This window comes from Blennius ocellaris, assembly GCF_963422515.1.
Source record: "Blennius ocellaris genome assembly, chromosome: 17".
NCBI lineage: Eukaryota > Metazoa > Chordata > Actinopteri > Blenniiformes > Blenniidae > Blennius > Blennius ocellaris.
In genome coordinates this window covers 20931432-20945803 of record NC_137666.1, presented here as the reverse complement: position 1 = coordinate 20945803, position 14372 = coordinate 20931432, and the positions used below count along the sequence as shown (strand labels likewise).

General features: G+C 41.6%; 1 protein-coding gene across 1 annotated transcript in view; it reads right to left on the bottom strand.

Moving 5' to 3' along the window:
- The window catches only part of slc4a11 (solute carrier family 4 member 11), a 103331-nt gene that overhangs the window by 12869 nt on the left and 76090 nt on the right, over positions 1-14372 (bottom strand). The window contains exons 9-15 of the mRNA XM_080513397.1: positions 13259-13343; positions 11633-11758; positions 8474-8587; positions 7198-7330; positions 4816-4889; positions 1634-1862; positions 1215-1321 (exon numbers count right to left, since the gene is read on the bottom strand). Coding sequence (XP_080369523.1) covers positions 1215-1321; positions 1634-1862; positions 4816-4889; positions 7198-7330; positions 8474-8587; positions 11633-11758; positions 13259-13343 — 868 coding nt within the window. The remainder of the gene's footprint in view (positions 1-1214; positions 1322-1633; positions 1863-4815; positions 4890-7197; positions 7331-8473; positions 8588-11632; positions 11759-13258; positions 13344-14372) is intronic.

Below are 14372 nucleotides of genomic sequence, written 5' to 3'. Positions count from 1 at the left end.
TTGGCCGGCCACTTCGCTTTATATTTACGTGAGGTTTGGCTCCCGGCTCTGTGTTTCTATGTCGACCTCTGGAGAACAGCTGCTGCCTTGGCAACAATGAATGGAGGCTCAAAATCATGGAAAACAATAGAGGATGAAAAAAAAACATCTACAATGTGTTTTGGCGATGATTGAAGAATATTAAAAGACAATAAAGGTGGTGAATGAGGGCAGGCTGTCTGCAAGTTTGGAAGTGTTCAAGTCTCCTGCCTGTAAATAAAACCTCCAAAGCACCGCGCTGTGTCACTAAATGACAAACCACTGTCTCTTTCGGCGCTTCGGTTCGCTTTCCTTTTGTACAACCTCATAAAGAAATGTGACATTTTAAAACAAAACACTTTCATGTCGTCGCTTAGTGCAGACGAGCTCGTTACATTAAACCAGCCTGCTTCAGCTCTGCTGTTCAAATAAACACAACTGGAGACGGATATACTGCGAAATCCAGGAACTCCAGGAACTCCAGGATCTCAAGGATCTCAAGGAACTCCAGGATCTCCATGAACTTCCTTTTACTCACTTCTGCCGTACTTAACCCTGCTGCAACACAACTGATATATACTTCATAATTTATGAAGAAAGCTGTGAAGTGAGTGAGTGAGTGAGTGAGTGAGTGAGTGAGTGAGTGAGTGAGTGAGTGAGTGAGTGAGTGAGTGAGTGAGTGAGTGGGTGATTCAATGAGTGAGTGAGTGACTGAGTGAGCGAGTGAGTGAGTAAGTGAGTGACTCAATGATTGAGTGAGTGAGTGAGTGAGTGAGTGAGTGAGTGAGTGAGTGAGTGAGTGAGTGAGTGAGTGAGTGAGTAAGTGAGCGACTCAATGATTGAGTGAGTAAGTGAGTGAGTGAGTGAGTGAGTGAGTGAGTGAGTGTGCGTGTGAAACAGCAGTCTGCAAACTTTTATGACTCTTGGAACAATTTCAAAGTAGATCTTTCAATTATTTCTGTCTTTCGCTCCCAGAAAAACTAAACATTTTCTGTGAATTTTTCACATTTTATAAATTCTGGATTAAATAAAAACCTGAATTCTAATAATATGAAATGAATAAAAAATATCATGATTTTTGACAAGAAACTTTACAAATAAAGTCCTGATGACTAAATGGGAGTGAATAAATGTAATAAACATTCCCATGAGGTGAAGGTGAAAAGCCCCCGGCTGAAGCGCCGGGGGAAACTCACGCTCGATGTCGCTGAACAGGTAGGAGCCGATGAAGGAGAAGAGGAGCACGGAGATGGGCAGGGCACAGTCCGACAGCACCTCCCTCACTTTGGCATGAAGAAACGGGCTGAAAGGAAGAGAGAAAGTGGGAAAGAACCCACAATACAATTACCGTGGACAAAGACAAGGACAATGGCTGCTGCCCTGACTCTGCTGCAGCGCTCCTCCTGCTTACACAATTCAATCCAGCCCTGAGCGTGATTTGATTACCGGGAGCAATCAGAAGTGGAATATTAATGCTTATTGAATCACAGGCTGGGACAGAGAAGTGAGTGGTCTGGAAAGTTCAGAAGCCCCCCCCCCCCGTCACTCCTGACGAGCTCCGCAGCATTCCCGACACCATTCAAAGCTCCGGCGGTGACGGAGGCGTCGCACCCACCTCCTCTTGAACTGGTAGAGGGTGTAGCCCATCCACAGCGTGCCCAGCATGAGCAGCAGGCAGAGCACCGGCCGCTCCCGGGTGCACTGGATGAGCGACTCGGGGAGAGCGTTGAGCGCCAGCGCCGCCGCCGCCTCGCTCCGGTTCCCCGCCGGCGGCTCTTGGCTCCCGGGGAAGTCGGCCATGGTCCTGTTGGCCAGCGTCGGCGAGTGGTAGTACCTGTGGAAGACTGGAATCACAGCCACACTGTTGGGACACGCAACTGTCATAGATCTATCTAATAAATATCCACAAAACAACCAACGCTTCACGATACATGAAAAAAACTACCTTTGATTTATTATGTGTTTGCTGTATCAAGGCGTCTGAGTAAACATTTGATAACTTCCCTTATTAAAGGTGCCACATTTGTCAGAAGCTTGCATGAGCGTCGACCATGAAAACACGCCAGCACACCTGAACGACAGTCGTGTGTCGTCGGCACAGAAACCTGGGACTTGGTTTTCATAATTGAACGAAACGGATTTGAGGACCGAAGGCTGCCAGAGTTGTGATTTGACCGGCGTTGCCTCCTGTGAAGACATTCTGACCCCAGCGAGGATGAATAAGTCGGACAATTTGCGTATCGTTGCTCAAAGCAGACGACGAGGAAGGAAGAAAGATGCAGAGCAGAAAAACCTTGTTCATAGAAACCTCTTAAATCTTTTAACGTGACGGAAGCCATCAAAAAACTATTACGGGCTGCGACCAGTGCGGATAAAGGCTAAAAAGCTTTACGGTGGCCTAAAAGGCCGCCAGAGGCTGTAAATTGTGCGGATTGGATGAAACTCGGGTGAGATAAATGTGAGTTACAGCTCCACACTGAGTCCAATCAGCTGGGCTGTAAAACCCGGAGATCAACTGCTCTGTTCTTCCTGCTTCTGGACGTCTGGCTCACGCACATGATGCCAGCGCTCCTGATCCCAACGAAACCAAATCACTTCATTGAATAATCTCAGATGGAATGGGTGGAAGAGGAAGAGCTGGATGTGAGCCAGTGGAACTACCGAGAGGTTCACACTTAGAATAAATGCGATAAACGGCACTGCTGTTGCTTCGTGTGATCTGGGCTCCGCCCCCTCTCTCTGGCCGAGGTCACATGATTGTGTTGCCCGTCGCAGTGAAACACAATTTATGAACAAAAACTCCCAGCACGCTTTGCTGGTTGACAGGAAAACTGTCGCTGTTTCTTCAGACTGTTCACGCTTCAGTAATCAGTAATTTCGTAATCTTCGCTGCAGCCTGAATCATCAGCCGAACTCCGTCACATGACCACCGGACTCCATGAACTCCTGTCTTCCTATTCAGCAACACATTCAGTTCAGAATCCTCCTCCAGACTTTAGTGCTACTAATGTGTTTTTTACTTGCTTTTAATTGCATTGTACAGTGACATTAGGTGTTTATTTATAGAATTATTATTATTAGTATTATTATTATTATTATCAATAAAAGTTACACAAGAGTTACTTCATTGAAAACGATTTTAAATTACTGAACATCAACTCACTATCTGGAATCATTGATCTCATTTAAGAAGTCTTCTGACCTGTTTGTTTGTGAAAACGCAAACATTTTGCAGCGTGTTCATCTATAACCAGTGTGTTCATCTAGAACGACACTCAAAAACGCTGCTAATGTTCACGGTCGCCACGGCCGGAGTAACCAGTAGTTCTGCACATGCTCAGTAGAGACAATCAGAGCAAAGTTTCCTCTGGGGTGTCATGACTCCCAGTCCTTATTCTGCTGGGACTTGGTAGTTTTATTTTGACAGTTACCGTAATAGGAATCCAACTTGGTAGTTTTATTTTGACAGTTACCGTAATAGCAATCCAACTTGGTAGTTTTATTTTGACAGTCACGGTAATAACTGTCTGTCCACTAGAATGTCGGTGTGGGTCTTGATATTGTGTGTGTAGCTTCAATTAGGACACTCTAACACCATAAATACGAAGGCTGCAGACGATATATCAAGATGATTTCTTAAAAACAAACGCTCTAACTATCCTGTTATTGAGCTCCTGATAAGTGTTGATTACAAAAGCTGATAGAACAAGCGAATCATAAGTCTGACATCTGATCCATAAACGTGTGAAATGTGAGCCAAAAGCTCTGCTAGCGACTTTGCTAACAAACACAATGTAAACTGTCATAGATGAATGCTAAGTCCATTAGCATGTGGCTCACTGGCTGCTGAACCCTGTTTTACTGCAAAACTGTTTGTATTATAGAAACATTCTGCTGCATGTCTGGAAACAAACGCCGGATGAGTTTAGCTTTTAGCTCTTAACACAAGCTGCTACACAACGCGTCAACAACCAGGAAGTGTGTGTCCCGTCATGTCAGTGAAAAACATTTTGGATGGAAAGTGTCAACAAAATGGCCAAAGTTAATGTTATGGTAATGGCCTCTGAGCTGCCAGCGCGTTTCTACAAATGGTTTCTGAAAATTGAACCAGTGCAGTGGCAATCTCCGAAACACAGAACAAATGACATTCTGCTATCGTCACCTCGGTTTTTTTGGGGGGGGGGTTTTTTGGGGGGGGGGACAGATTGCGTAATATATTCACGATGTACTGGGACGAGATGCTGAGGTGGTTTAATATGGGTGCAGGCCGGGAGGCCAATCTGGACTGATTCATCTAGCATGCAGTATCTCTGAATCAACACTGTGACACAAACACTAATAATACAACTTAAAAAAAAAAAAAAAAAATCCACCACAGCCAACGTGAGGGAATTCTATCAGGCTTCATGCTCAGATTTTTAAAAAATGATGGTTTGTTCTTCAACAGGCGCTCATTTTCTCGTCGGCTGAAGGACAATAAGAGCGGGAAAAAACCCACCACTCTGCAGCTTTTAATTACAAGCACTAAATGATTAGTGGAGATCTTATGACTCTCAGTCAGCAAACGACTCTTCAGCTCAGCCATGATAATTAGGAAGCGGCTTGCTTAAATCTTAATCCCCCGTTATGACAGCTCATTGTGTGCAGACTGCAGCGTCGACGTCTTCTCAGAGTTTGGAGACGCCGTCTCGCTCCAACTCCAATCACACTTTGTCTGCAAACGTTTGGGTGGCGGGAGCGTCCCGACGAAGTGAACAAGCCGCAGGCCGGACGAGGAGGAGAGGAGCGTGAACGTACTCTTCACCGTGCCTTTCACAGCATCCACCACAAACGCGATGGAGATGAAGAGGGCGATGACCTCCTCTGTCGACCTGCAACACACAGAACGCGTGAAAAATGTGCATGTTTGTACTGTACTTTCTGGACTATAAGTCACAACCTGTTGAGTTATAGGACTAGCCAGTAAATGCCCTCTGTGACCACTAGATGTCTCTGTATGACCACAGAAAGCTGCTACAGTACCACAGACGATCCTCCATTACCACTGACAATAACTGACAGAGCAGGAAGAATGTCTAGAGAAAGAACAGCGCCTGAAAAACAACGAATGCAGCAGAACTTAACATGCAACCAGACGGCTGTTGTCCAGAAAATACTACAGTTATCAGCGTCTCACCCTGTTTTCACAGAGAACTGATTTACTGTCAGCATGAGCTGAAGTAAACACCTGTACTTCAAATTATGTTTTCTAAATTCAAAAATAAATGGCAAACATCCTAGTGAGGGATTGGTCGGTTTGAGTTACTCAAGTTAATGGGTGGAAGATGCTCTATAATCTGATGTGAGAGGAGGAAGATGCTTTATAATCTGATGTTAGAGGAGGAAGATGCTCTATAATCTGATGTTCGAGGAGGAAGATGCTCTATAATCTGATGTTAGAGGAGGAATATGCTCTATAATTTGATGTTAATGGAGGAAGCGGCTCTATAATATGATGTTAGGGAAGGAAGACGCTCTATAATTTGATGTTAAAGGAGGAAGACGCTCTATAATCTGATGTTAGAGGAGGATGAGGCTCTATAATCTGGATGTTAGACGAAGAAGATGCTCTATAATTTGATGTTAATGGAGGAAGCGGCTCTATAATCTGATGTTAGAGGAGGAAGACGCTCTATAATATGATGTTAGAGGAAGAATATGCTCTATAATCTGGATGTTAGAGGAGGAATGTGCTCTATAATCTGATGTTAAAGGAGGAATACGCTCTATAATCTGATGTTAGAGGAGGAAGATGCTCTATAATCTGGATGTTAGAGAAGGAAGATGCTCTATAATCTGATGTTAGAGGAGGAAGAGGCTCTATAATCTGGATGTTAGAGGAGGAAGATGCTCTATAATCTGATGTTAGAGGAGGAAGATGCTCTATAATCTGATGTTCGAGGAAAGATATGCTCGATAATTTGATGTTAATGGAGGAAGCGGCTCTATAATCTGATGTTAGAGGAAGATGCTCTATAATCTGATGTTAGAGGAGGAAGAGGCTCTATAATCTGATGTTAGAGGAGGAAGATGCTCTATAATCTGATGTTAGAGGAGGAAGATGCTCTAGAATCTGGATGTTAGAGGAGGAAGAGGCTCTATAATCTGAATGTTAGAGGAGGAAGATGCTCTATAATCTGATGTTAGAGGAGGAAGATGCTCTATAATCTGACGTTAGAGGCGGAAGGTGCTCTATAATCTGGATGCTAGAGGAGGAAGATGCTCTATAATCTGGATGGTAGAGGAGGAAGATCCTCTATAATCTGATGTTAGAGGAGGAAGATGCTCTAGAATCTGAATGTTAGAGGAGGAAGATGCTCTATAATCTGATGTTCGAGGAGGAAGATGCTCTATAATCTGATGTTAGAGGAGGAAGATGCTCTATAATTTGATGTTAATGGAGGAAGCGGCTCTATAATCTGATGTTAGAGGAGGAAGATGCTCTATAATCTGATGTTAGAGGAAGATGCTCTATAATCTGATGTTAGAGGAGGAAGAGGCTCTATAATCTGATGTTAGAGGAGGAAGATCCTCTATAATCTGATGTTAGAGGAGGAAGATGCTCTAGAATCTGAATGTTAGAGGAGGAAGATGCTCTATAATCTGATGTTAGAGGAGGAAGATGCTCTATAATCTGGATGTTAAAGGAGGAATATGCTCTATAATCTGATGTTAGAGGAGGAAGATGCTCTATAATCTGAAAAATGAGTGTAAACACAGAATATAAATAATATTCCATCCTAAAAATTGAGGGCTAAAACAGTCATTTGGACTGAAGTCGGCCATCAGTCCCAGAAGATTCTTTGTAATTTTGACCAAAAGGAGCCAAGAAAGAAAAAGCAGAAGATAAAAAAGTAAATGTGTGTGAAAAGCTTTCGCTCAGAATCGACCGGGTTTTCTTTAAAAAAAAGTGTTTGTTGTTGGAAACGCTGGTCTGCAGAGTGCCGAGGATTTTTAAGACACTTTTCAATTCGACAGAGAAAAGAAAAGTGAAGAACTGATTCAATAAATTGGATTGTACTGAGATGAAAACAATTAAAGTCTGATCAATCAGGGAGAGAGAGAGAGAGAGAGAGTGTGTGTGTGTGTGTGTGTGTGTGTGTGTGTGTGTGTGTGTGTGTGTGTGTGTGTGTGTGTCACCTCTTGAAAAGCTTCATGACCAGGCTCACGTTGAAGATTCCTCCCAGGATGAGGAAGAGGCAGTTCCACAGGCCGATGCAGGCGTAGAAAGCCGGGAAATCCAGATTGTAGTCGTCACATATGCCGCGAATCACTGAGATCAACACAGATTACACCGCCTGTACTTTAACACAACACATCAATACTTATATAACACACTTATTAATAACCTTACTGAACGACAGATTGACGTCAGAAGTGGAAATCACAGATTTCTTTATTAGTTAACAGAATTTGTCCCCGGATATACAATTTCATTTTCATTAGATGAGAAATTGTTGCAAGTTTTACGTCACTAAATATCGACAAACCATGAAAACAAGAGTTCCTGTAAAAGCATCAGATGCAGTGTTTACAACTATCTGACAATTCCCAGTAATCTGATTTGTTTGGTCATGTAAGCAGACAACCTGATTTCACCCACCATTTACCAAAAATAACCAAAAAAGAAGAGTTGAAAAAAATACTCGACTCCACACTGCCCCCTAGTGTTCAGCAGAGGCCTGGTTTAGATTTCCAGCAGTTTAATCCTCCGATAATCTGTGTCGCCATGTTAAAACCGTTTACAGTTTACAGCCGCCGGAGCGCGCTCCGATGCTCGGGAGACAGAACAAGACAACAAGTGCAAAGCGGAGGATGTAAACAACAACAGAGGATTCATAAGGTCTGCCTTATTTTAACCGATGATGCTTTACCTTACTGCTCCGTACCGCTGTTTGATCTTGTTTTTATAGACAGTTTCATTCCATACACTGACCACAACAAAGAAAAACTTTGAAATGTAAATTTAAAGGTTATTATAGCAATATTTGACCAGTCTGGTCACTCAGGATGAAACTAGACTGTATGTGGTTCCTGAAGAACATTAACTCTTATTTAATCATTATCTTGTATACATACATATGTATTTATATTGTATACATCTTTGTATTGGTTCAGTTATTTGCTTTGAAATAATCATAACATATTTGATGTTTGGTTCGTTCAATATCAACTGGTCCTACAATTTGAAATGTTTTTAGTTTTTTTTTAACCGATTCATCGATTCATCGAAAAAATAAATGGTCCGATTAATCGATTATTAAAATAATCGTTAGTTGCAGCCCTACTTTGAAGCCCGGAAATGCTGCTGACGGCTTGAACCGGGTATGAACCTGCTCAGACCCAGAGGCCCTGGAACCAAACATTACGTAACACCGGCCGGGAAGCCGTGTGGCGGGAGCGAGGGGAAGCCTACCGCTGATGAAGATGGCGAGAGGAGCTGTGGTGAGAGGGATGACGAGGGGCGAGCCAGCGAACAGCGAGTAGATGACTCCGCCGATGCTCTGGCCGATGATGGTCTTCCTCACATCTGGACGGACAGAGAGAGAGAGAGAGAGAGAGAGAGAGAGAGAGAGAGAGAGAGAGAGAGAGAGAGAGAGAGAGAGAGAGAGAGAGAGAGAGAGAGCCGGCCTCAGTCATGTGCTTTCACTTTCTATTCTATTTGCTGTCTGGACCGTCAGCGTAAACGACGCCACACCAGCCAGATGGAAACACCTTTTCTGTTCCAACCAAAACAGAACCATCAGTGTGTCTCTCAGCTGACGGAGGGACTTTCTACACCCGAGAGAAATTCTATCTCATTGTCGAGTCCAATGCAATAAAAAGCTCAACAAGTGGCAATAAAAAGTGCAAAGAGAAGGAGTAAAGTGGTAAAATGTTCGGGATGAACGGATTACTGCCATTTCTATTGTAGGAAACGTCTGATTTGGATTCAGACCTTCACATCCCTGCTTTGTATTTCATGGCTTCACAAGAGGAATATTGAAGGGATCCTCTTTAGAATGAATCTAAATGTAAAAAGTTCAAGAAATGAAATACATTTAATGAAAGGTACCAAATCGAGTCTTTATACAATAATAAACAAGATAGAAGATAATATTTGGTTTGACGTGGGCTCTACTTGGATCACAAGTTGCACCTTGATGACAGAAAACAGAATAACTGGAAACACAAGCAGCACAAAGAACGACTGGTTTCATTGATTCTCAAGCCGCGTTTCCACGACAACGTTTCAAGTGAAAACACATCTTTTTGGGTTTCAGAAACAATCACGTCTCCACGGCAACAGCAGGAATGATGAAGATGATGTAGTTATCATGTTGATCCACTAGTTGGTGCTGTTGTTTGTTTGTTGTAATGAAGCCACACATGCACGCACGCACGCACACACACACACACACACACACACACACACACACACACACACACACACACACACACACGCAGCAGAGAACAACTCTAACATTAACAACGGGAGAACATTCTAGTGGACAGACCACCAAGCTGGATTGTAATCACAGTGATTGTCAAAATAAAACCAACAAGCTGGATTGTAATCACAGTGATTGTCAAAATAAAACCACCAAGCTGGATTGTAATCACAGTGACTGTCAAAATAAAACCACCAAGCTGGATTGTAATCACAGTGATTGTCAAAATAAAATCACCAAGTTGGATTGTAATCACAGTGACTGTCAAAATAAAACCACCACGTTGGATTGTTATTACAGTGACTGTCAAAATAAAACTACCTAAAGGCAGACTGCATTGTTTTCAGTGTTTCTCCTGTTGCCGTGGAAATGGACATAGTTGTCAAAACGTTACCATGGAAACGTGAAACCTTTCAGAAATGAATACGCAGGAACGGATATGGATTTTCACCTGAAAACGTTGTCTGGGCCACCTGATGTACTCAGTTGTGTGTGTAATGACTCTTCATCATATAATTTACCTTGAATTGTTGGAGGTTTGTAACAAACTTCCAACAATTATCATGAGAAAACACCTGTCAGACCTGGACCACGCCCCCTCTGCTCAAATACACAATTCAACATTGCTTTTTCACCTCCAGACCGAAAACATACCAAAAACACAACATGAACACGGTTTTATAAAAGAGTATAAAAAATATTGCTTATTCTAATTCACTAGTTCTGTTTCAAGTATTGACTATTTTGGTTCACAACTCCTTCGGGAAGTAAACGGTTAAAGAGTCGGACGAATCTCTGACGAGTGGATTCACATTTATAATGCAGAAAAACACATTTTGAAATTGATGCTAATTTTCCCCTCGCGTCTAAAGAGTAAGTAAGCTACTATATGCTAATAAATGGAAAATAATACCATTACAGTATCTGGAGGATGCTTGTGGATTTATTTCTTATTGCCAAAGTAGAAGTTTTATTCTCCACTAACCAGTAAAGGTGCATTTGAAATTAGTTCGTCGACAGTATGATGATTGTTTATTGCATTATATAATATATTTTAGAGATTACAAACACATGCGAGGTGATTTTGAGTTTCAGTTTTTAGAAGTAAAAAGTTTATATATATATATATATATATATATATATATATATATATATATATATATATATATATATATATATATATATATATATATATATATATATACATATATATATATATATATGGAGGATGGGAAACGTCTACATATGGATGAGCAGCCTCAGAACGCTGCAGAGAGACTATTACGAACAAGTTCAACAAACTTTAATGTTTCAGGCAAAAGTTTCAGAGACGGTTGAGTGAAATTTTATTTTTGTATATGTTCTATATTAACAGCTTAGACTTCTACTGTAAATTAAAATTATGAGAGTAACATCTAACCAAAGAGTTTTCAAAGAACTTGAAGCACATTTGTCCTCCTCAACTCTTTATTTGATTCATACCAAGTACAACATTTTAGTTAAATACTGGACTTTCTAATAAGGATGCACCGATACTTGCTGATACTGAGTACTGATATGAGTGGTCATTAGATGCCATGAAATGTAATCCCTCCTCCATATGCAAATATTTGAAGGCGATGTGTCGATGCAACTGTCATAATTCATGGTTATCAATGGTTTTGCACTGTTTTATCTCATTACAATAATACTAATACTAATACTCATACTAATACTAGTTCTTCTCAACAATTGAAAGGGAGTTTGAAAGCGGCTCCGTCTGACACTTTGGATTCTTCTGGTTTCTGTTCTTTGCTCCAAACACACTGAAATACAACACTTCACTGGGATTTTCTGTAAAATACTGGTCATTTTAGATTTATGTCAAAAAAAAAAAATAAATAAAAAATCAAGTAGCATTTGATAAAGTGAAGTCCAAACCAGCCGCTGCTGCTCGATGCAGCTGCACGATATCAAATGAAAAGGGAGACGAGCCCGGCGGAGCTTCGCTGGGTTCCTGAGCCTGAAATATCACGCCCGTGTTTGCATGTGTTGAATTAATAAAAGAAAAAAAAAAAGAGTATTAAATAAATATGGTTTCTGTGTGCTGGTGAAACCGAAGCTTTTGGAGGAGTGGAGCGGCTCCACGTGTCGGCGCCCCTCACCGATCTCGCCGCGGGTGCTCTCGTCATTGAGCGAGCCGAACGCGATGGCGGGGAGGAGGATGGCGATGTAGAGGAAGATGGCTGTGGTCATGTACTTCAGCAGGGTTTTATTAGTGCCAACGATACCTGAGGGGAGGCAAACACAAACACGTGAGTCACACTCACCTCCTGACGGAGCGGAGGAGGATCAACACTTTAATTCCGGGACGACAGAAACATTAGCAGAGTTCATCATTCAGTGCTTCACATTGTGGAACAGCCACTTCATCCTCAGCGCCGCCCGGCCACCACCTGGTCTCTCACAAATATGAATACCGTATTCCCCGCACTATAGAGCGCACCTGAATTTAAGCCCCACCCGCAAAATTTTATAAGAAAAAACAAACAAACCAAAAAAAACACATGTAAGCCACACTTGACGATAAGCCGCAGGTGTCCAGGTTGTAACATGGCAAGAATTCCACTGCAGCAACACGGGGATTGATCATATTTTCATCAATTCCTCGCCTCGTGCTCCTGCCGTGAAGCCCGCAGACCGACAGAGAGACGCAGAGAGACAGATACATAATCACCAAGCATTTGATCTCTGTTGATAAAGTATTTTATCGGTTATTTGCTGATAGTGACTCTGAGAAGGAAGATTCCTCAGCCGCGGACTCCAGCGCTCTAGTTTACGTGATGCACCTGAATGTAACATTGACGGCAGTCAGCTGCGGGAAGCAGCACAAGACGAGCTCACCAAGAGCGCAAGTGTCACTTTTAAGGCAGGTTTTGGAGAAGCAGAGGCTAAAAACAGCACGTATCTACATGTGGAGGTAGAATCTGACGGCATGAAGCCCGTTAACCCGTAAAAATACATAAATTGGCTGCGTCGTGTTATAAGCCACAGGGTTCAAAGCGTTGGGAAAAAAGTTGCGGCTTACCGTCTGGAAAATACGGTAATCTCTTTAAGTTTTGTGCCATCCATCACTTGGTAAGAGCAGTTATCCCGATGATGGATAAGTCATTTGGGAATAAAACACTTTAATTGGGCTCTAATGTGATGAGAGTGATTCTGGTCCTGTGACCTTCATCAGATGATGATTATCTGCTGACCCTCACAAGACTGAAACTTCCTGATGTGGTCACAGCTCCGGCTGGAGGGGAGCCGCCAACACTTCCACTCTGCCATGAAGCAATCCCGACCTAGAATTACAGGCATGGCTGTTTTAAACCGAGCTGAACGCAGCCTGTGTTTATCTCCCGCGTGACGAGAGGCGCCGTGAAGGTCACGTAACGGGTGTAACGGGGGAAGGAAAAGCCTCGCGCACACTTGTTGATAAAGAGCATGATTTGATGAGTCAATAAAAGCAGCAGCCTGCCGCGACTGCGATGGGAAGGTCCGGCGGCGGCGGCGGCGGCGGCGCTCGTTCCTGATGATGGAGGGAAATTACAATAATAATGGACACGGGGAGACGCATGGCAGCTGCAGTGAGATGTGGGAAACGGTGATTTGGAGGAGAGGGGCGACCCTGGACGTGACACAGATGCGAAGCAGCAGATGAATGTGAGCAGACAGACGAGGAGCTGCCGGCGGGGGGGGAGAGAGAGAGAGAGAGAGAGAGAGAGAGAGCAGGTCCGGCCTACCATCTGTGAAGTCAGACGGGTAGAAAGGCAGTCTGCGGCGCAAGTCCTCGTAAATCCCCCGGCCGGCTTTTAAGAAGTCTTTACACTGCGGAGAGAGGGAAAGGTTAGATCTGCTGCAGGGGACAGACGCTAAGTCCAACCTGGAAATCTAATCTTTAGTTACACATTCATGGAAATTGTTTTCTGAATAGAAAAGATAGAAAGTCATATATATATATATATATATATATATATATATATATATATATATATATATATATATATAAAACACGTTAAAATTATTTTATGTTTTTATCAATAATATATTTCAAATTTTGTATTAAAAATGTGTGTTCCACTATGTTTTCCCCAAGATTTAATGTCTGAATATTTTGCGACTGAAAACTGAAAACATCTCATTTATTCAAAATAATTATGAGGTTTTAATTTTTTTTATATTAACACATTGTTCAGAATGTTTTTTTTTTCTTTCGAAAATATTTTGGGACTCTTTTCTAACTTAAAATAAAAACAAAAAAGAGTATTTTGGGTCTTTTTTTTAATTTTCTGAACAAAACAAGTTTTAAAAAAATATTTTGAGGAACACTGTCTTCTTCATTTTTTAATAACAAGTTTGCAAAACATTAATTGGGCTTTTAAAAAAATGCAAGTTTTCTACAATGGAAAATAGTCATGAGATATTTTTTTTTTCCTTTTTAAAAAGGAACTTTTTGAAACTAATATGTGATCCAAGCCCTCAAAACTGCACCAAAAGCTCAAAATTATTATTATTATTTTTAATTAGAGCTTCTGACCTTTGATTACACATTTTAAAGTTGAACTATTGCTAATAAAAGTTATTTTTTCATTAAAAAGTTTTCTTTTCAATTTTGAAAAAAAAAAACAACCAAAAAAACCTTGATATGTATTCTTATTAAAACTCCTTGGTGATCAATTCAATTCAATTAATTTAATTCAACTTTATTTATATCGCTCAAAATACAATTTGTCATTTGCATTTTTTGTACGTTTAGATGTATTTTTGTTAATAAATGTGTTTATCCTGCGTTAAAGGGCCTGGAACTCACATTCAGCCGTACACCCACTAAAGGTGATGAAAGGTGCACCATTAGCA